Genomic DNA, 24,057 nt, shown 5'->3' on the forward strand with positions numbered 1-24,057 from the left:
TGCAGTTTGGTTCTGGGCTGCTGTGGGGGGCATGCTGGGTCCAAGCACCTGAGCTTGGAACAGGGAAACTGTTTCTCGTGTTCTTAATGACACCCCTTCCCCCCACCCCCCGATTGGGCCCTGCAGCATGGAGGAGGAAGCTGCCTGCTTCAAATGCAGAAGGGACAAGAGCTAGAGGGGGGAGCTACAGGGAGGAAGCAGAGAAAAAGTGGGAGTTGGGGTGGGGTGATGACCAGGGCTATCTGGGCAAGGAAACTGGGAATGGGAGCGGTGAGAGGAATGGTGGGCCTGGAACCTGTTGGCTAGGGGGGAGTGGGACAGTGAGATTGGATGGGGTGAGAGAGGGGACTGGGAGTAGCTGGACAAGGAGACTTGGATTAGGAACCAGTGTGGTAAAGGAAACTGGGGAGGGGAGACATCTGACAACGAGCTGTGGCACAGGGGTAGAACTGGGACTAGTTGAGCAAAAAGACTGAGATCAGGAGACAGGGTGGGGTGAGAGATGAGACTGGATGAGGAACCCAGAGAGGAAGACTATGACTAAGAGATAGTGGTGTGAGAAGGGAGAGGCAGATTGGCTGAGGACCCTGAAGTGGTGAAAAGAGGACTGGTTGGGCAAGGGGACTGGGACATGGTGTGAGGAGGGGGAGAGACTGGGAGTGCGGGGAGATTTGCACTGACTAAGTAAATAGTCTGAGACTGAGTTTATAAATCTGAGGAGTGAAAACTGGGACCAGGTACACAGGAAGAATTGGACTGGAACAGGAAGCCAGGGTGGGAAAGCAAAAAGTCTGTAGAAGAGTCTGTGCGAACTACAATAAACTTCCCTCCAAAGCCTGGAATGGAACCCAAGATCCCTGTGTCTCACCATTATTCTACTGTTACCAAATACGTTTGAAACCGACAGGTTATGCGTGTGTTTCATTCTTCTCTAATTCCGGTCCACACAGAGGATGACAATTTACCACCACAGCTATCAGTTACATTGTTATCTCAAGTGACAGAGGACTGTGTGATGGATTCACAGACTCTGTAGATTCCAACCCTGCTGATGAACCATGTGGATATCAGTTTGTTTTTTCGGTTTGCTTTTTTAAAATTTAAAGTAAAAAACAAAAAATGGTGTTTAAAAGAACATTAAGATTGCAAAGGCAAGCACTCAAAAGTAAGTGCTCTCTTGTGTATATAACCCTTTTGTCCCTCTGAGTTGGCAGCAACAAGGGCTGGGTTCAGTATCCAGGGGTTCCGTTTCAATAACACAATGCAAAATCGGCTCGAGCCCCCACCCAGTGACCTGGGACAATTACATACCACCCCCCCGGGCGCCTCTAGGAGGCAATACTTCCCCACTCGCAAGCACAGAGTCCAAGTGTAGCAAAATCCTTTTAATAAAGGAGGGAAACAATGCGGCATCACGTTGGAGAGACACCACAAACAGGATTATACACAAACCATAAGCAAAAAACCCACCTCCAAGTACATTTGGCAATGTCCTTTCCCCCTTAGGATCTTAAGTCCAATCACCCCAAAGTCCAACAACCCAAAAGTCTCTGTCTCTGGTCAGTGCCACCCCAGAGTTCAAAAGTTTATCTGCAGAGTTTTACCCCCCCCCAGCCTGGGTGGAAATAGGGTGGGGGCACCCACAGGGTGTTAAGGGGCACCTTACGTGGGCCAGGGCCATCTGCTCCGCCTCTCCGTGGAGTTCTGCTGCAGCCTTCACCATGACTGGCTCCACTTCACCAGCTGTGCCACTCCTCCAGCCGACCTGTGAACCGCTTCAGCCGTCCCCACAAACTGCTCCACTCTGTTCACTGTTCTGTGGGCTGCTCAAATGTGCTGCAACTGCTCCACTCTGCCAGCCACTTAGTGATAGATTTTCAGGCTCCCCCACTAGTTAACACCGCACTCAGTGATCTCAGTTCAGTAAGCTTAGGTCTTTTAGTGATTTCAGCTCTTAGTGATTTCAGCTTGTAGTAGGGGAGCCCCAGTGCTGGTGCACCATTGGCCCAACATGAATTCAGGTCAGCAGCCTCTAGATGGACTTCTAAAGGATTCAAAATTAGCTCTAATCTTCAACAGTGGTGAGAGGAGGATGTGCAATTGGTGTTCCAGGCCCTCAAAAGGGGCCTATACCATCAGATACACACACCAGTCCTCAACCTCTCTCAGTTCACTGGGTTTTGGCACCCATGTCCCTTGTCTAGCGAGTGCTATTTACTTGATGGTGAGATTCTCTGTCATAAGGCAGTTTCTTAGTTCCTCATTTACATAATTAGGGTGACAACACTTTATTCCTCCTGCCCCAATAACAAAGAAATTGGGGATCCCACAGCTGTGAAAATAACCACCCCAGGCTGCTGTGTACTATCCTAAGTGGAGTGAGTTTGCCAATGCAAATGCAAATGCCTGAAATTTCTTTTCCCACTCCAATGCAAATGCCTGAAATTCCTCTCCCCACTCCTCATAATTTACCACCAGATGTCAGGGTAGAGCTCACACACTATTTTTCCACAGGACCCCTGTCTCATTCATGGCAGAGGATGGACCTGCTGTGGGAATGAATCAGGTTGTGTAGTGAAGGAGGTCGCTGTCTATAAGTCCCCAGCTTTATTTGTTGAGGAAATTGGAAGTTCTGTAGTGAATGAGGTAGTGGACTGCAGGAAGAAAAAGGATGATTTCATAGTTAAAGCAGTTAAATATTGCTCTGGAGAATGAGATTCTATCCCAGCCCATGTTACAGAGTTTCTAGGTGATGCTGGGCAAGTCACTTAAACCAAATTCTTCACAGGTGATCACTAATTGTGTATTCCTCTTTTTCTGGGTGCCCTATTTGATACCCTGGTGTTTAATTTGCAGAAGTGCTAGGCACTCTGAGCATCAGCTGATGTCAATAGGAACCTGTGCCTGAACATACAAAATGCTATATGATGCTAAGTGTGCTGAAAAATCTGGTCACAGGTGTCTTTTTACCTTAAACTTTCTGTGCCTGAGTTCCCCATCTCTAAAATAGGGATAATATCACTCTGTCACCTCTCAGAATGCTCTGAAAATTAATAATATTTGTGAAGAATTAAAATGCAATCAGCCAGTGCTATAGAAAAGCCTGTGAGGATATTAATAATTATGCCTTCAGAGAAGGGTTTGGATAGTGTACAGTATTGGGTACCAAAATTAAGTGGATACTTTTGACTTTAATCTCTGTGACTCAGTTCCCCATCTGTAAAATTTGGATAATAATACCCCCTCATCTCACAGGTGCTGTGAAAATAAATTCATTAATGTTTGTAAAGCAGTCATATTATAGTGATGACCACCATAAAAAAGCCCATGAGGATGTTAATTCTTTCTTCAGAGCAGGGCCTGGGCCTGGGCCAGGACCACACATTGAACAATGAGGATAAAACAAAATATTGACTAGCTGCTCGTTAAGCACTGTTCACCGAATGAGGCAGTGGTCCTGTGAGAAAAATAGAATGTGATCATGTATTAAAGACTATTATAGTTCATACACATTCGGGGCCGAATTAAGGTTGCCAAGGCAACTTTATTTGTCATTTCATAACTTCTTAGTGCTTTACTTTTCAAACTTAATGTTTTAACATAGTATGTTGTATAATATGTGATATATATAATATATATTATAACGTGTTTTTGGTTATAAAGTAGTATGCCAAGAAAAATAATTTATGTAATTTTTATTTAGGTATGGTTTCATCACTTTTGAAACTCAAGAAGATGCACAAAAAATTTTACAAGAGGTAAGATGATATATTCATCATTATACTCATTATTTAGGTAAAATCTTCAATATGGAATTAGTGCTTGCAGACATCCATTACTAATGGATATTTGTCCCTTCTGTATTTACCTGCTTGGATTTGAAGGTATTAAAGAATCCCCGGATGTCTGTGGGCCGTTTGGTCAGATTTGTTCCTTTCCTTTCTTTGTACAGAATGAAGAGAAGCAACAGTAGCATTATTTTCCCTTCTGAACCCACAGAACATCTAAGAAGACATCTCAGAGATTTAGTTTTAAGGGAGGGTGGGTGCTGGGAGTCTCTAGAGCTGACTAAGGCAGGTGAAGGTGATGCTTCAGTGTCAGGTACCTTAACTTTGTAGAGAGAGCTGTTTCCAGCCTCTTCTGTGTATACCACTCACTTGGATCTGAAGTTTGTTGTGAATCCAGTTCCTTCTGGTGCTGTGATTTCCTTGAGTAGAGAATCCAGCTGGCATAAGACATCTGTAAAGTAGACTATATTTTTAGGCTGAGGCTGAGATCATGAGGGAAATTGAAGTTAACCTCACACTCATCAAGAAGGAACCTCTGAGATATCTGAGGCCCACTTCCAGATACAATTAATTCTTGCTCCTGGAAATGTGAGGTTTGCCCCAGAATGGACCTTTCTTAACTGCAAGGATATTCTCTCTTGTACTTCTCCTAGGATATAGGAAGCCATGATGGCTCCACCACCTTAGCTTTTGCAACCTGTTCTCTTGGCCTGCTTGGGCTATGTAGGCTGGATCAGCCATGGGCTCAGTTGTGTTCATGAAGTTCCCTAAAGAAGACCAGAGGATGTTACCTCAAGCAAACCCTCTTCTAGACTGAGTGGTGACCTATCAACAAGTACAGCTGGTTGAAAATTTTAAAATATTGAAATTTTATTGAAAATTTTATTCAAAGAGCTGGGAAATTCTTAATGAAATGGTATTTCCCATTTTTGACCAACTATAGTTAAAATTACATATATATATATAAGCAGTCCAAATTTTGACTGATAATACCAATGCAATATATAACATCAGTCATCAGAGAGGAGCTTGTTCCCACCACCTGTGTCAGGAAGCAATTTGGCTCTGGAAACTGTACATCCGTTATCTGTCTCACTAGCTGCTTTCCCTTAAATAGGTTTATTTGCCATGAAAGAGAATATATAGTACCATCCTTTGTGTTCCAGAGATCAAATTCAGCAAAGCACATGCCTAACTTTTAAGCACGTAGACAGTGCTTAGCGTCAAGCAAGTGCTTAAATATCTTGCTGAATTGGGGCCCAGAGGAGGAAAGTATTCTGTTCTCTGACTGTTGCCTTTGGACTGGACTGGAACTGATATCTTTATGCATTTCCTTTTATATCTTTCTTTAAATAAATATTCTGGATAATAAAACTGCAAAAGGTTTGAGGTTTTATTGTTAGCTCCTTTATGGATATATTGTATCTGGTACTTGGACCTCCTAGCTCTGGCAGTGAAAACTTGGGTCCTGATTCTGATTTTATACCCATTTGCACTGATGTAAATGACTACAAAGTGTTCAGGGAAATGGAGAATCAGGCCCTCTGGTTCCTCCAGATTTCCTTTTGCAGAAGCAGGATAAAAGGGACACTTACAATTTAAAAATCACATTGCTGTCTCATTTTTGTTTTACTTACTGTAGATGCAAAGCAATACTTACATCTACAATAAATGAAAGAGATTAGCGAAAGTTTGCAGTTGGTTTACTTTGTGAATTTGACAGTATTTTTTGCAGTCACTTTGTTGTTTTCCTTTAAATGATGAGGAGCTGAAAGAAGATGTAAATAAAAGTAGCCCCATCCTACTTTAATTTACACTTTGGCCTGGTCTGCACTAGTAAATTAAGTCAGTTTAACTATGTCACTCAGGGCTGTGAAAATCCATACCCCAGAGTGGCGTAGTTAAGCTGACCTAACCCCCAATGTAGACAACGCTAACCTGCACAGCAAGTTACTGTGCTGCAAGTCTCAGAGTGTGAATTTACAGCACACCAGCTGAATTATTGCAGTCATCCTTTATAAACTATATAGTAGCCTTGCAGTGTATTAATTGCATGTTTTAATATAGTTAATTTTTTTAAAGTAAACATATATTTTTATAATGACATTTATTTTGAAAAGGAAAAAAGTAAAACTGGCATTTTTACTAGCAATTATTTGTGTCTCTGGTAGCTGGTCAGGAAACTCCATTAGCATTCAGAAGTAAATTTTAGTGAGCATTTGCCCAAATCACAATAAGCGCTATGTACACATTGGAGCACAATTGGTAATTTTTGCAAAATGAAGCCAAGGACTTAGATAGTAAAAGTGTTGGTTTTTTTAATACTTGAGATACACTATCAGAGATCTGAAAGAAGCTTGTTGGGTGTGTTCACTATCATCTACTTCTAGTTTTACTTTCAGTAGTTATATGCACCCAAAAAATAAAAAGTAAAAGTACTGAATATTAAGTGTTTTTCTTTGTTTTAGGCTGAAAAACTTAATTATAAGGATAAGAAACTGAATATTGGTCCAGCAATAAGAAAACAACAAGTAGGGATTTCTCGTATGTATTTTCACTATATTCTTTAGCTGCATGTGATATAAATAGAACTCTTTTAACCAAAAATGTCTGTGTTGAACCTGTACTGTACTAATCCAGAGCATTGAATATGATTAGAATAGTCAGCAGGTGGAAGCACTGGCATACTAACAAAAATGTCAAAAGTACCAGATTTCCAGGCACCATCCTTTAGCCCCTATAATATGTTCCTTTGTACATTGCATGGAAGGGATCCAAAGGATGAAGATTGTACCCACTTGAATGTGGACTGGAATGTGACTCTGGTATGGCAGTATGCCCCTTCCTAACTGCCACAAACCTTTATGGTGACAGACCCTCAAAGCTAAAGACAAATGTGTTTTAACTGCAGGAAAAGAGTATGTGACAGTCTGCTGTATACAGCATTTTCCTGTTGGAAACAGGGCACATGTTATATTGACATGCTACATATGTTGCTCTAAGGAACATTAACTCCCCATGTGTGCTGTGTGAAGCCATGTTCAAAGGTCAATAGCTGTTGAAGTATAACCAGTGGTAGCACAGCAGTGGATTCTGATGTGCTGGAAGTGGCCAGAGCCATGATGAGGCAGCAGTGATAAGCGGTTTAAGGATGGCAAGAAGTGAGAGTGTATTCATCCTATAGCCACGCTGAAGGAGACTTAAACAAGATAATATATTGTGGGTGGCACTTGTTCCTCTTATCTACCCCAGAGGTTGCACCTAACGGAGGCAGGGACAGTCTCTGGGTAAAGCCAGGGATCCATGAGGTTTAGGATATTTATAGAAGAGGCTCCTTGGCATATGTATGTTTAGATATCCACACCCCCTGCCTATTCTCTAGTGTCACCTGTCCCATATTGCTACAGGGATGATACAGTGCCGCTTCAGTTCTTCAAAAACTTTTCAAAAAAGCTTTGATGGTAGATGGTCCCTTTTTGTACATTTTTATTTGAGGAGGAAGATATTTCTATACCTGATGTTGCTGTGATATGTCAGCAAAAAGAAAGCCAATGTAGTTTTGGGCTTGCATACCCAAAAAGGTCCCTCTCTGTGTTCCTCTGGAGCAAACACATTTGAAATATTCCATTTACTTGTGTGCACTGTATTACCAGAAATATCAGACAAAGGGGCGTGGGGGGGGGTAGAGAAAATCAACAAATACGATTAGGGATCTAGAAGAACTGACCTAATGAGAGAAGATAATTATTATGAATACCGTAACTAAGCTCTGACTAAGGGTTGGTGTGGTGTTTGATAATAGCCTACAAATATCTGAAAAGTGAAAACACAAGGTAAAAAACCAACTACTTAGGGCAGTGAAGGGCTATAACCATCAGCAAAAGAATGCAATTTAGAAGTGGAAAATTTAGGCTGAATATCAGAAATAAATTTCAGAGATTGAAATCTGTTGGGGTGTGGGATGTCTCATAAGAGAAGTAACGAAAGCCACATTGCTTGAAATATTTTTAAGTTGACTGGATGTTGTACTAATAAATGTATCATAGCATAGGGAATACTGAATTGGCAGGGGATGGAATAGGCTTTCACTGTCTTTAGTTTCTGTGAATCTATAGTTGATCTCCCACAAGTTTGGCTTGTCTATACTTTTGCCTGCAGGACTGGCCAATTTATCTGATACTAAAATACAAACTTCCAAGATTGATAGGATTGTCAACTACTTATTTTTCCACCTTTATTTCTGACTTCGGTATAGCATTTGCTGAGGAATTGTTTAGTTCCCCTTTCTTACATTTTACCTCTTCAGATGTTTCTAATACTGAGGTCGTGGTTTGTGATGCTTAGTTAATGACTAGTTTCATTTTGACCTGAATAGACAGCTTTGAAGTGTTCAGGAATTTATTTTCTTATATCAAAAGATTATTCATAATAAATACTTTGTTATGAACCGTTTTTAGGTACGATTAACTAGAGCTAATTGAAAAACTAAATTTTAATTAAAACTTGATTTTTTATGTTTAAAATGGGTGAAAAAATTGTCGACATTGGGAATTTGGAAATTTTTCAACCAGCTCTACTGTTAAGATGTTTTGCATTAAATCTCAACAAACATTCAAATACTTATATGCTTATCCAAAATTGCATCCCTGTTTCTTTAGTTTCCATTTTTGAAGTTTTGGGAAGACTTTGAAAAGGTACTGATGAAGTGTCCTGTCAAAGAGTGTGAATCCATAGATGAAAGGCTTAGCTTACCCAAGACAGTCATATTTCAGTACCTTTGCATTGTAATTGCTTTTATCTATATTACAGAGTTTTGTTTTACAAACTAAATTGAGTATAAAACATATTGTTCTTCTCCAAGGCCCTCTGTGTATTATATCTTGTGGGTTTGGCACCTCCTGGTATTGAGCAGCTGAACTGCCTTGAAAAGCTATTTCCGTTGGGTGTACACAAGAATGACATCATCACCCTACCCTATATAGTGGAGTACACACCCTAACTGACTCAGCTCCTTCACTGCCACTGCAGAGAGCAGACGGAACTCACCATGTCCTGTCCTCAGGACTAGACTACCTTATAACCTTTTCTTGTAAGTCTGTAGGTAGTATTGTTTAGTGTAGTGCAGTGTAGTTAGTTAATTTTAGAATAGTGTAAGTAGTCATTCCCTTGTCCTCTCTCTGGGCTCCTTTACCAGAACTATGACAGGTCCTGAGCCCTGTGAGGGCTTCAAGAGGTGCTCCTCTTGTCTGGGGTATTCCTGAGTCTGATGCCCACATCCAGTCCCATCTGTTTTTGAGTAAAGCCAACTTTCTTACCATTGCCATGCCTTTACTCCCCAGGCCAGAAGGGAGAGAGATTTGAAGCTCCAGACTCATCTGGCCTCAGAACATGTACAGCCTGAAACTCTGGCAGGCCCATGACTGGTGTCAAGACCATGATCAATCCTGAGGTCCTCTCCTGTGGGACAAACCCTTCTACTTGGGTTTCTGCGCCATCTTCCTCCAAAGGCACAAACTGGGATCTACTTGGCCCCATAAAGGGAGAGACTCCCTCAGCCACCAATGCTCAGTCCTGTCAGTTCTGTGGCATCAAAATCAGTTTATGGCACAACACTAAAAACTGAGCTGTCACTGTGGCATAAGGCTTGAAAAAGTCCCAGGTCAAACTCTTCATCCAGCACCACTGTCCTCTCTGCCAGTCCTATATTGAACATGTCCTCCAGCACCAATACATCAGTCATGGCACCACAGGACTCCTCCAGGAAATCAGAACAGGAAGCACTTCTCCCCACTAGAGGGGCACAAACAAAAGAAGAGGAGGAATTATCATCTTTTTCCTCTCTCTTACTCTCCAATACAGGAGTATTTTGGAGATTTTTAATGATATAGCTGTCTCTTCAACACACATCTCCAGTGACAGACCACAGCACCAGCCAGCCTGGACACATCGCTACAATAGATCCCAAGAATCCCTTCTCTCTCCCAGTGCCTCAATGGGGGACTACCACTGAGGCTACTGTCCATTTCACCACATACTTTTCCACCACTTGACTCTGCTTCTGTACCTACCTCTCTGATTCAAATAAGCAGTTGTCTCAGAGTAGCTTTGACACCATTGGAGATGATTTTGAAGGCTCCCCAAGTTGCCATCAGGACATTGGACCACTTCCCTCTCCTTAAATCCAGGTTTAAGGGACATTTAGCTGTCAGGCATATTAAACACAGATCAGTATTTTCTGGTTGTACTGTTTCTTTGTTCCTGAAAGGCATGACCAATGTTTTTCCTTCTACAAGGGAGCCTCCTCTACTCTTGGGGCTTAAATCTTGCTCTGATTAAACTCATGGATCCTCCCTTTGAGCCCCTCAAGAAAACGTCTTTGGTGCATCTGTCTCTAAAGACAGCTTTTTTTAAAGCCATCACCTCTGCCAAGAGAGCTGGAGAATTGATGCATTAATGGCCAGACAACCATGTGCTTACGTATATAAGAACCAGGTGATTGTGAGGCCCAATCTTAGCTACATGTAATTTTATCTGCATAATGTGGACATTAGAAGGGCACTGTGTTTACCGAGAGAGTACCAAAGCCTTTAGGAAATCCAATTGACTATTATAGCCTATGGTGAAAGATGTCAGAGACAGCTTATTAGCAAACAAAGGCTGTCACAGTGGATAAAAAGATAGAACTGTGTTGCATCTTAGCTGGAAGCATAGTTCCCACCAAGGATTTAAAAATCCACTCCACCAGAGCCATTGCAGCATCTGTGGTTTGTTTGAGACACATTCCTGTTACAGAGAGATGCAGAGCAGCAACATGGAGTTGATATATAGAGTATAAAATTTGTTATATGTTGGGCAATTAAAATGTGCATTGGAATTTTCTATTACTCCACTTGTTTTAAAAGCTGCAAGTTTGCTTAATTTTAATTTCAATCATCATTGTTTATTTTAGGATCTAGCATAATGCCAGCAGCTGGAACAATGTACTTGACCACTTCAACTGGATATCCTTATACTTATCACAATGGAGTAGCTTATTTTCATACTCCTGAAGTTGCATCTGTTCCACAGCCATGGCCTGTAAGTAATAGCTGAAAGATTATAATTTGAGAATACTGCATATGTCTCACAACTGGCTTGTTGGTAAGGTTCTGTACCATGAAGCTTGTTTCCTTTTGCTTCTTTCTTGTATTTTCCATGTTTTCTTCTTTCCTCTCTCCTTGTTATACAAAATAGATAAAACTCTGAAGAAAATTAATTACTACTGTGAAACTTGCTAACTGTACATTATCTTTGATTGTAGGGAGTATTTTTATAGCTGTGTCAGTCTCAGGATATGAAAGAGACAAGGTGGGTGAGGTAATATCTTTTATTGAACCAACTTCTGCTGGTGAGAGAAACAAGCTCTTGAGCTTACACAGAGCTTTTCTTCAAGTCTGGGAAACGTACTCAGTGTGTCCCAGCTAAATACAAGGTGGAACAGATTGCTTAGCATAAGTATATTTCACATACACTTATTTTAAGGGACCATTCAAGGTGAAGTGGCCCCTTAACACCTCTTCACTCCTAGGGGGGATTGAAGGGGGAAAAACTGGGAGAGGTTGTGGGTTATAGATTGTTGGAATATACCATAAATCCAGTGTTTCTATTTGGTCCATGATTTTTAGTGTCTAGCAAAGTTACGTTTAGTGGACTGGGTGAGGTACTTCATATGTTGTGATAGGCAAGTATAAGACCCATAGATCTTGAACGGCATGTTGATTGGGGTGTTGATCATCATAGTAGTGAAGATATGTCTACAGGTTTTGCATCTGTTGTTCTGGCAGAGTGTGTGCCACTTTCAGTTGGTGTGTCCTAGTCTGTGTGGAGCTTGCTTCAGATGATGAGCATGGAGAGATTGGGGAGTTGTTTGAAGGCCAGAAGAGGTGGTTTGGGAAAGATTTCTTTCAGGATGTGGTCCTCATCTAATATGGGTTGTAATCAATTGTTTGGTGTTATCCTGTAAGGCTTCCATTGTGGGGTGCTAAGTGCCAACTAAAAATCAGGGACTGAATTGAGACACTGGATATATGGCTTATTACAACAATCTATAACTCACTAACCCTCCCCTCCCCTCCCTCCCTCCACACACTTTTTTCCTCTCCTTTCCCCCAGTAGGTGAACAACCACCAACATTGCCAGCTAGGGGTCAGGTGGAGGATGGGCAGATTGTCTACCCATTGAAAATATCATCCTGTCCTTCAGCCTCCCCCTCTGCTGCCCCCCCCCCCCAGCGCCTCCAGGGGAGATCTTACAGCAGCGCTGCTGTAAGATCTCTAGTGTAGACACAACCTCTGAGTATGTTTCCCAGACCTGACAAAGAGCTCTGTGTTAGCTCAAAAGCTTGTCTCTTTCACCAACAGAAGTTAGTTCAATAAAAGATATTACCTTACCTGCCTAGTCTCTCATGATGTTTGATGGCAGCTAAGGAACTGGCTGCTTTTCTGACTGTAACTGCATCATATAATGTAATTAATGTGTCTGTTAAGCGGTAACTGCAGTTAACAGATGATCATTAGTACAGGCTTCATAGATCCTGTTGAATAAAACAAACTTACATTATGTTAATGCTTTTACCTTTGCCTTATCCTAGGGAATCGGTGACTTTAAAAATGCATAATATTACAAAAAAGTATATGAAGTTTAAATTCTCACTTAATTTGGCCTCAACTATTTTTTTTAAATATAGAATAAAGGATGAGACATTATAGAGCAGAAAGAAATTCATAACAGAGAACTATGTAGAAATGTTGTGAAAGGTTTTGGCTGTCAGAGCAAAGAATTGGAACTCAGGACTACTGAGTTTTGTAAGAACATGCAGTCACAATCTAGACCAGTCGCTGGTCCAGTTTCTGAATAGACTCCAGTCTATTGTCACCACTGAATCCTAAATGCTAATAAACTCCCTAGGTTTGAGTAGTGACTGATCACTGTACCTTGCTTCGGATCTCTCAAACTCACTTCCCAGACCCAGTGTACAACACTCTTCTTGGGCAGTGAGACCTTGTAGTCTGGCCACCTAGACCCAGGAGTGGCGCCAGGGTTTTTGGCACCCTAGGTGGGGGTCCTTCCCCGCTCCCGGTCGTTGGCGGCAATTCTGCGGCGGGGGGGGGGGTCCTTCCGCGCTCCCGGTCTTCGGGGCACTTCGGCAGCAGGTCCCGGAGCGAGTGAAGGACCCGCTGCAGAATTGTCACCGAAGACCCGGAGCGCGGAAGGACCCCCTGCTGCCGAATTGCCGCCCCCCCAAATCCAGGTGCCCTAGGTGACCGCCTAGGTCGCCTAAATGGAAGCGCCGGCCCTGCCTAGACCCCAGAACCAGTGTGCACACTTTTCCCCCAGAGTCTACCTGGCAATGTGAGCTTTCTAGTTAACAGAGTCAGTGTAGCCATAAAGCAAAGAACACCAGTTTAACAAAGGAATTTCTTATACACACACACACACACACACTTTACTCTTAAAAGGCACAAGAGAATTACAGATCTATGGAAAATAAATTCCTGAATGCAGTCCCCTCAGTGCGATCTCACCCCCTTTTGGGAGCTTTGGGTTTGACTACAGTCCTTTAGGGAGATAAAGCCACTCATGCCTCCACTTTTTTCAGCTTGGTCTTTTGTTTCTGGCAATGAAATGGTTTTCCTTTGCTTAAAGGATATTCCTCTTTTTAAAACAGCCTTTTCTACCTTTTCTGTCCTTGTTTTTCCACTGGATATTTTCCATGCTCCTTCCCGCTGTCAGCTTCTGGGCAGAAAGTTCAAAGTCAGTTGCCCTGATGATAGCAACCCCGTCGTTCCTCCAGGAGAGGGACTTTCAATGCTGATGGCTCTGTCATAGCCTCCCTACTATGTGTCAAGTTCCTGATACCATAATGAATATTTCAGGCCACAGTAAAAGTTACATTCAAAATGGAGGATGAAATATAACAGTGTTCACAAAAAATGGAATTCATAAATTGCCACAAACATATCCCCCAATCTGTCTCTCATCCATTTTAGAATTGGTGTTTGTTTTGGGAAGAGGATAAATGGTGGTAGATCAAGTGCTGGGTTTAAACAGGGAAGGGCAAGCACCTTTCTTTCAGCCCCAAAAGACAGATATTTTATCTTTACCAAAAAGCTGCATTGGAAAGATGTCCTGGGAAGAAACTTACGGATTACATAGAGTTTACTGTTGGATTCTGTCTTTTAGACATCATGGTTATGTCTACACTGCAGTTAAAAACTCGCATCTGGCCTATGCCAGCTCACTTGGGCTAAGGGGCTGTTTAATTATAGTGTACATGTTCAGGTTCAAGCGAGAGCCCAGGCTCTGGGATTCTGCGAGGTGGGAGGGTCCCAGAGATCAGGTTCCAGCCTGAGCCCGAACATCTACTCCACAATTAAACAGCCTCTTAGCCTGAGCCCCAGAAGCCCGAGTCAGCTGACATGGGCCAGACACAGGTTTTTAACTGCCATGTAGACATACCCTTTGTGTTGAGCACCTGGGCATTGATTACCTTGGTGTTGACTACCTCAAGCTTTAGTGCCTCAAATCTGGGCTTCCCAGTACATTGATGTTGGTTCCTCTGGTGCTGAGGGTATGTCTAAACAGCAAAGAAAAACCTACGGTTGGCATGTGCCAGCTGACTTGGACTCATGGGGCTGTTTTACTGCTGTTTAGACATCTGGGCATGGGCTGGAGCCCAGGCTCTAGGACCTTGCGAGGTGAGAGGGTTCCAGAGCTTGGCCTGCAGCCTGAGTCTGGAAGACTACACAGTAGTGAAACAGGCTCACTGCCTGAGCCCCGTAAGAACAAGTCAGCTGGCATGGGTGAGCTGCAGATTTTTCTTTGCTGTTTAGACATACTCTGTGTCCTTTAGTATCAGGGCCCTCAATTATTTCAACCTTGTGGACTTTGGTACGATATATTTCATTATTCCAGAGTCTTCCAGCAGATTTTGTGTTTTGTGGAAAGAACTTAAATTAGGTTTGAGGCTGCACTCCCTTTCATATCCACAGGATTGGTCGGGGGGTTGGGGGGAATTTGAGGATATAGGGTATGTGAGCAGTCCCAATGGACACTGCTTCCAAGAAAGTTCTTAGTTCATGTGCCTAGGCTATGTGCTTTGTCTGCAGTGTGGTGCCATGCAAGTGATCATCTTAAAGAATCATAGTTACTGTAAGTAACCATTCTTTATAAATTATTTTGTTTTTAAAATGGTAAGTTGTATAGCATATAGTACTTAAGGTGTATGTTTTAGTAAAAGTAACAGTTCCTGAGATTAATGTATTAAAATTTCTAATTTATCTCTTTTTTTTTCTTTTAAAGTCACGGTCCATTTCCAGTTCCCCTGTAATGGTAGCTCAACCTGTTTATCATCAACCTACATATCCTTACCAGGTAAAAGTTAGAAAACTGGTATATCATTTCATAGCTTGAGGTGGTTCTTCGAGTGATGTCCCTGTGGGTGTTCCACTTTCGGTGATTGCGCACCCTGCGCCTCTAGTCGGAGAATTTCAACAGCAGTATCTGGCTGGGCTGCACATGTGCTCTCCCTGTCTCTTGCCTGTCATGGCAGTTGATTAGCACTGTGCAGCCGCCTCTCCCTCCAACCGCCCCTCCTTCCCGCCAACTCAGTTCCTTCTCAGCCGCCCTTGGTCCGAGTCAGAGCTCCGGCAGTGCCTTCACTTGCTTTACCTCAGATATGCTTGTTAGCAGTTTTTGTATATAAAGTTAGATTAGTGTTATTAGTACATTTAGATTAGTTAGTTAAGACTTTCTATTTTTCTTCTCCCTGTATAAAAAAAATTCTTTTCTAACTTCATCCTGTCCCGGGGATATGCCATTTGAAATGCCAGGATCTCCTGGATTTAAATGCATCTCCTGCCATGAAGCAATTCCTATCTCTGATGGACACTCACAATGCGTCAGGTGGCTGTGGGAAACATATGTACCCCAAACATGCACTCATTGCCATAATCTGAAGACCCGCACAAGGAAGGTAAGCGACCTAAAACTTAAGCTTATTCTCGTGGAGAAGTCCCTCCATCCCAGGAACGCAAACTTCTCCCAGTGACCAATCACTGAAGGTGGCTTCTGACAGATCCTCCTCCTCTGCTTCATGTGGGAGGGACCTGTCTTTTAAGACCTGCAAAAAGGAAAGCTACCACTCCTCCTACCAAACCTGCATCTAAAAAGAAGCATTCCCCGGCTCATTCTACTGCATTGGTACCGACCACGCTGCGGCAAAGTACCTACGAGTTAGCAGGGACTTCTGGTACCGTGGGTACTGTTAAAGCCACAGACCCTAAGCGGCCAGGCTCCAAAAAGGAAGGCAGAGAAAAGACTGCCCTTTCCTCTACGGCACCAGTGGCAACAACAAAATCCTCCCTAGCGAGTGCCTCTGCAGTTTCTAAGGCACTGGGGCCACCTCCTGGCTCTCTGCTGCACATCACTGATGCATCAGCACTGAAGCCTCCTAAGTCCCTGGTGCAGTCAACATCGGCACCTATGCCCCTGGCACTGCACTACCTCCCGGTACTGCAACAAATGCAAGTGCCTCCTCCAGTACCAAGAATACAGCAGTTCTTTGCACCTAAGGACCTGACAGTGAGCCTGGAACTTGAGTCCCTTCTCCTCTGTACTGATATTGCGTCCACCACCTGCATCTGCCCCCCCCTCGAGTGAGGAGGGCGAGGAGGGGGAACTTTCTTTATTTCAGCATTCCTCACCCGTGCAGACCAGTATCAGATCTGAGCCACGAGAGCATGCTAGACACCATCCCAGACCAGACATACAGCGATGGTATGGACACTCACGGGGACACCCACCTGTGCCTTGCCGACCACAATGGTCATTCTGGGACCCATGGGCCGCATACAGGCAATATTTTCCCAAGCCACCAAGCAGCAGGGAAATGTATAGACACCTCTCACCAAAACCAGTAGTTCCACCTGACGTCTCCCAGGTACAGACTTTTGAGCAAACAGAGCAGGAGTTAGACCAGGAGGCTATTCCTGTGACTGACTTGTCTCCCTCATGTGACAAGACTATCATGCCTCTGTCCCCTACTACTGGAGACAATTTCAAACAGTTTCAGGGACTGTTTAAAATAATAGCTAACACACTTGAAATCCTCTTGAAGAGGTTACCAAATCTCAGCCCAAGCTCTTGGACAAAATCCAAACATCAACATCTTCAAAGATTCCCTTGCCATTATGGAGCCCGTCATAACCATCTGGAAAACCCGTGCCAGAATCCAACCTACATGTAAGAGGGCAGAGAAAAAGTATTATGTCCCTTCAGAGGGGCTAGAATTTTTATTTTCCAGCCCCCAAATTCTCTCATGGTGGATGCTGTTAACAAAAGAGGTAGGCACCATTATTCCATGTCCACAACTTATGATAACGAGTGAAAAAGGCTGGATTTACTTGGCCGCAGGGCCTACTCATTGGCAACATTACAGTTTAGAATTGCCAGTTAGGAAGCTCTCTTGGCAAATATGACCATACGACTTACTGAAAATTAGCAGACTTTATTGAACTTATACCAGGGGAAAAGAGAGAGCAGTTTACATCGCTCATTTCTGAAGACCGCCGTATAGCTCGAACAGCCCTTCAGGCATCATTGGACTCTGATAACACAGCGGTGAGGACCATTGCAACTGCTGGGCCTCCTGGTTTCACCTGTCAGGGTTTCCAAGAGAGGTGCAATCAAGGTAAAGGACCTTCCTTCTGAGGGTCAGAAGCTGTTTGCCAGCAAGATTGTCGAGTCACTTCACTCCTTAAAGGACTCGAGAGCCACTCTTAGATCTCTAAGCATCTATACACCTGCAACAAAATGCAAATAAGGCAGATATTATACATTATAACGTCCTAGACAGGCTCCGTACACACAGAACCAGAGACCGTATTATCCTCAAAGACGTAGGCAAATACCACCCAAACGAAGATCAGATTTTTCACAGTACTCCACGTCACAGCAACCAATCTCCAAACACCAAATTTGAAGGTTTGGTTGAGGGCTTGACTGACCTCCCGCAACTATTGTTGCTAACTCCACACTGCACGAACCGTCTTACAGACTATCTGGTACCATTCTACCCATTTTGGCATACTGTCACTTCTGACAAATGGGTACTAGAGATAATCAAGACCAGCTACTCCATCCAGTTCCTCTCCTTACCCACCTTCCCTCCCCATCCCTCTTCAGGGACCCTTCTCACAGGTCATTCTTGAAACAGGAAATAGAATACCTCCTGCAACTAGGCATGGTAGAACCAGTGCTGGTACAACACAGAGGGAAGGGCTTTTATTCCCATTATTTTTTAACACAAAAGAAGTCTGGGGAATGGACATCCATTCTCGACCTCAGGAAACTAAATAAATTTGTCAAAACACCATGTTTCAGGATGGTTACTTTAGCAACAATAATTCCTGCTCTGGAACGAGCAGATTGATTTGCAGCCCTTGACCTGCAAGATGCATATTTTCACGTCACTGTATACCCAGCACACAAGCTATTCCTCTGATTTGTACTGGGACAGGACCACTTCCAATACACAGTACTACCCTTTGGCCTTTCCACAGCCCCCCCGAGTGTTTTCCAAAGTGCTAGCAGGTGGCAACCCACCTATGCAAGCAAGGGGTCATGATCTACCCATATTTAGATGATTGTCTAATCAAGGCTTACACTCGAGAAGAAGCTGTCGAAGCCACGCAAAAGACAATGTAACTTTTCACAGATCTCAGTCTACAAATAAACCTTTAAAAGTCAATGCTAACACCAGTTCAACAACCGGACTTTATAGGGACCCCACCTAGACTCTATATAGGCAAAAGGATCACTACCACCTCAGAGATTCGTCGCCCTGACATACTTGATCGATACCATGATACACAGTCCACAAGTGTCTGCCAGGACCTGCCTTCATCTACTAGGTCACATGGCGGTGACCACATATGTCATAAATCATGCCAGACTATGCACGCGCTGCCTGCAAGCTTGGCTCAGGACAGTGTACATTCTATACAAACAAAGACTGACCAAACTCCTAAGCATGCCAGTGAAGGTCAAGGACTCATTACAATTGTGGACTCGCCCACACAACATTCCCCCCCAAATGATAATTACAACGGACGCCTCCCTACTGGGTTGGGTGCCCATTTAAAACAGCCTCACAGCACAGGTCTGGTGGTCTTCGGAATCAATTCTCCACATCAACATTCTGGAACTGTGAACAGTTCGCAATGCCTATGCGCACTTCATGCCTCTAATCAAAAACAAAACCATACAGATCATGACGGACAATGTGGCCTGCATATTCCATATAAACAAATGGAGGAGCAAGATCGCACTCCCTATACACAGAGGCCATAAAGTTGTGGACATGGTGCATCCGACACAACATCAACATATCAGCCACCTACCTACAAGGATCTCAGACCATCACAGCGGACACGCTAAGCCAAAAGTTCTCACACAACGATGAGTGGGAAATAAACACCTCAGTGATCCAGAACATATTTCAACTATGGGGGTTCCCCTCGATAGACCTATTTGCCATGAGCCAGAACAGCAAATTTCCAACATTTTGCTCCAGAGCGGGTCTGGGACCAAAATCCAGAGGAAATGCTTTTTTCATCTGATCTGATGCACCTCTTCTGCATGCCTTCCCTCCCATCCCGCCAATGCCCAGAGTCATACACAAGATCAGATATGATCAAGCCAAAGTCATCCTGATAGCTCCAGCATGGTCTAGGTAAACATGGTATCCATACCTAAAATAGATGCCCGCCGCAAGTCCTTCCACTCTTTCCAAATCTCCTCTCTCAGGACGCAGGCCAAAATCTGCACCAGAACCTGGCGACGCTCCATCTGAGAGCTTGACTTCTCAGTGGCTCCAAGGCAAGGAGATGATCTGCGTCAAAGAAGTTAAGGATATCTTGCTAAACAGTAAAGCCAGTTACACATTCGACATAACTCCACAAATGGAAGAGATTCCACATGTGGGGCCTAAACAAACAAATCAAAGCCACCAATTCTACCCTGCCCGTAGTCTTGGACTATATACTTTACCATAAGAAATCAGGTGTCTCCGTGAGTTCATTAAGAGTACACCTGGCAGCAATTACAACCTTCCACCACAAGGTGGATGGCTTTTCAGTCTTTGCACATCCAACTACTAAAAGATTCCTGCAGATTCATGACCTCTACCCAGAGCCCCAATTCCTCCATGTGACCTCACCCCAGTGCTTCAATCTCTGATGACTGCCCCATTCGAACCTCTGGTTACATGTTCACTACTACATCTTTCCACGAAAGTAACCTTTCTTGTAGTCATCACGTCAGCGAGGCGTGTCGGAGAAATAGGGGCCCTGATGGTAGATCTACCATATACAATTTTTCTTAAGACCTCACCCTAAATTCTTACCTAAAGTCCCTTCTTCATTCCACCTCAACCAACCCATCCATCGTCCCATATTATTCCCTAAACCTCATAAGGACAGGCAAGAGGCAGATGTCAGAAGAGCACTAGCCTTTTATCTAAAATAGACCAAGTCGTACAGAAAAACTTCTAAGCTGTTGCTCTCCACCACGGAACACTCTAAAGGCAAACTCATCTCTAAGCAGAGACTTTCCAAATGGATTTCAGGCTGCATCCAGCTCTGCTACCGTCAACTTGAGCTACAACCCCCCTCACAGGTCAGAACACACTCCACAAGAGCAGCAGCCACATCAGTAGCCTTCTTGAATGACGTGCCTATTAATGACATATTCCGGGGAGAAATCTGCGCTCTGTGGGGGGCGCAGAATTCATACCTTCTGCAGATTTCTTGGCTCCCTCGCAGAAAAATGGGGGAGCAAAGAAATGTGCTTTAACATTGCCAGTGAAGATTGTAAATGACAGTAACGGACTCCTCAACTAGTAAGGTCTGTGCGCTTTCTTGCTTTTTTTCCTGTGCCAGAGAGGCACAATAGAGTTAAATTACAGCTCGGGATCTATTTTACATATCCATTTAAAAAAAATGCAGAACAATGATTAGCAAAACTGTATGACTTTCATGTGTGAAAGTCTGAGCAATTTAAAGCAACAGTCTTCTTTACAGAACACCAAACACCAAAATAAAAGTAATGTAATTTAAATGAAATGAAAATCAATTATAACTAGAATGCAGGGTCTGTTTTATTTTCAAAACAACTTATTTGAAAGATCTGTGTTTTCCATATAAGAATGTTTGAATTATGAATAATAAACTATCTTATTTTTATGAACCTAGGCACCTGCACAGTGTCTTTCAGGTCAGTGGCAATGGAGTGTTCCACAGGTAAATATATTCTATAATTGCAGCAGTTGGTCATTGTTTTCATTGTCTGAATGCACAGTATGCTTTTTCAATTTTTAAATCACTTGTCCATAATTCAGTTGATGAAATTATATCTCCCAAATCAGTTAATCAGCACTGTTCAGGTTAATATTGTTTGCTATATCTCAGGGCACAATGGAAGGGATATAGTACAATTTAATAAAATATCACATCCAGTTTGTTTATTCACGTAATATTTCTCTACCACAAGAGAGCTTTGTCCAGCTTGTAGTTCTCTAGTCTATATGGATGGGGAGTCTACTTGGGGAATCTTGCCATCCAAGGGATTTTGAATCTGAACTCAAAGGGAACATTAAGTTCCTGAAACACAGGGCAATTAGACATGCTGTGGTTAGTCTAATAGCAGTGGCCTCTGTCACCATTTGGCCCACCCTTAGCCCTGGTCTGCACTACAAACTTAGGTTGATATAACTGCATCGCTGAGGGGTGTGGAAAAAGGAGCAACCTAGTTACACCAACCGAACTCCCATGTAGACAGTGTTATGTCAATGGAAGGGCTTCTGTCAACATAACTACTGCCTCTTGGGGAGGTGGAGTACCTACGCCAGTGGGAGAGCTTCTCCTGTCAGTGTAGGTAGCATCTTCACTAAGCTACATCAGCACAGTTGCACTGCCGACATAGCTTCAAACGCTTGTGGAGGTGGTTTTATTATGCCAATGGGAAAGCTCTCTTCCATCAGCATCAAGTGGCTACATGAGCGATCTTACAGCAGTGCAGCTGCATCAGTACAGCTGTGCAGCTGCATCAGTACAGCTGTGCCGCTGTAAACTCGCTAGTGTAGACATGGCCACGCACCTCTTAAAAGGCACAAGGGAGTTACAGACCTATGGAAAACAAAAAAACACCTGAACGTAATCTTTTTCAGTGTTATCTCACCCTTCTTTGTGGGTCTTGGGTTTGGTCCAAGACCTTTAAGGGGAGGTAAAGTCCCTGCTGCCTCCAATTTCTTTTTTTGGGTCTTTTATTTCCATTGAAGAAATGGCTTCCTTTTCCTCAAGAGCATGTCCTTTTTAAAACAGCCCCCCAGCACCTTGTCTGTCCCTGCTCTTCTATTATGGGGTTGAGCATAGAAAATATCTTCTGCACATCAACATCCTAGAACTCAGGACAGTCAGATATGCCTATCTCCAGTTTCTACCATTGATTAGGGCAAATACATACAGGTCATGACGGACAACATGTCATGCATGTTCTATATCAACTGACAAAGAGGAGCAAGATCCCCCTCCCTCTGTGCCGAAGCTGTCAAAGTTTTGGAATTGGTGCATATGCAATAAGATCATCATCACAGCAGCTTACCTCACAAGCGATCAGAATGTAACTGCAGATACCCTCAGCAGACACTTTTGTCAAGACCACAAGTGGGAAATAAATTCCATTGTACTCAACCACATATTTTGGCAATAGGGCATCCTTTAGCTAGATCTGTTCTCCATGGCCAGAAACAAGAAACATGCTCAGTTCTGCTCCAGAGGTTAGCCTGGGTCTCCAGTCCTTGTGGCGATGCCTTTCACTTTCTGTGGTTGTCAGGTCTACTGTATGCATTCCCTCTGACTCCTCTAATATCCAAAGTTCTGCTCAAGATAGAGGAGGACAAAGCCAGAGTTATTCTAAGAGTTCCACCCTGACCCAGACAGACAACGTTTCCTTACCTTCGTAAAGCTGATCATTCTTGTGACTGCTCCTTATCTTCTTTCCCAAAAAGACAGGAAGATCCTTTACCCCAGTCTCAGAGTGCTTCACCTCAAAGCATGGCTACTCAATGGTTTGCGGGTTTAGAAACAGTCTGTTCAGGGGAAGTAAAAAGAGTACTATTACATAGCAGGAAACAGTCTACGCAGTACACTTACTTGCAAAAATGGACAAGATTTTGCTGCTGGTGTGACCTAAAGTACATTCCACCAGCAACCTCATAGCTGTCAGATATACTGGACTACATCCTGAACTAAAATACTCAGGTTTGTTGTTGAGTTCTGTTAGGGTCCACCTGGCAGCCATCACAGCTTTCCACTCTCCAATAGAGAGTTATTCCGTGTTTGCTCACTCAACTACAATGAGATTGCTTAGGAGTCAGAAATCTCTTCCCACAAGTCAAATGTTCTATTCTGGTTTGGAATCCAAACTTGGTCCTTAACTTGAGGACACTGTTTGAGCCACTGACTACCTGTTTGTGCCTCTGTTTATCAGTGAAAATGGCATTTCTGGTAGCCATCATGTCAAGTCGGCAAGTTAGGGAAATAGGGGCCCTTCTGGCATACTCTCCTTTCACTATATTTTTCAAAGACCACACTCCAAGCTGTGATCCTGCTGCCGTTCCTGAAGCTCCACCATACGCCGGAGCATGTCCGTTTGATCACGCAGCAGCCCCACAGTTGCATCCCGCCACCGCTGATCTTCCTGCCGCCACCTCTCATCTCGAGCGTCTCTCCTGTCCTCACGTTCGTCCCTCCTATCCTCACGTTGGTCCCTCCTGTCCTCATGGTCACTGGCATCTTTCCTGTACTTTGCTACCACGTCCTTCCACTCATTCAGATGCGCTCTTTCATTGCGGGTCACTTCCATGATTTCCGAAAACATTTCTTCTCGCGTCTTTTTTTTCCGCCGCCTTATCTGAGATAGCCTTTGGGACGGAGTAGGGATGCTTGAAAAATTTGCAGCTGCATGAGGGAGGGACAAAAGGGAGAGAAGTATTTAAAAAGATACATGTTAGAGAACAATGGTCATACTCTTTCACGGTGAACAACACTATTCACCTTACATAGCACATGTGTTTTCACTACAAGGTCGCATTTTGCATCTTAATATTGAGTGCCTGCGGCTTTGGTGTTACAGATCACAGACGCAGGTCCGGGCATCAGAATTCTGCTTG

General features: G+C 43.4%; 1 protein-coding gene across 4 annotated transcripts in view; it reads left to right on the forward strand.

The window, feature by feature from the left end:
- Positions 1-24,057, forward strand: part of BOLL (boule homolog, RNA binding protein) — an 84,759-nt gene that overhangs the window by 29,521 nt on the left and 31,181 nt on the right. For all 4 annotated transcript variants that reach the window (XR_005586348.1, XM_039495386.1, XM_039495385.1 and 1 more), the window contains 5 exons: positions 3,704-3,758; positions 6,257-6,332; positions 10,738-10,865; positions 15,129-15,200; positions 21,080-21,127. Coding sequence is in view for 3 of the 4 variants with exons in the window: in XM_039495386.1 (XP_039351320.1) it covers positions 3,704-3,758; positions 6,257-6,332; positions 10,738-10,865; positions 15,129-15,200; positions 21,080-21,127 (379 nt within the window). In the remaining variant the exon portion in view is untranslated. The remainder of the gene's footprint in view (positions 1-3,703; positions 3,759-6,256; positions 6,333-10,737; positions 10,866-15,128; positions 15,201-21,079; positions 21,128-24,057) is intronic.

The sequence above is a fragment of the Mauremys reevesii genome, linkage group 11 (assembly GCF_016161935.1).
Source record: "Mauremys reevesii isolate NIE-2019 linkage group 11, ASM1616193v1, whole genome shotgun sequence".
In the NCBI taxonomy this organism is placed as follows: Eukaryota; Metazoa; Chordata; order Testudines; family Geoemydidae; genus Mauremys; species Mauremys reevesii.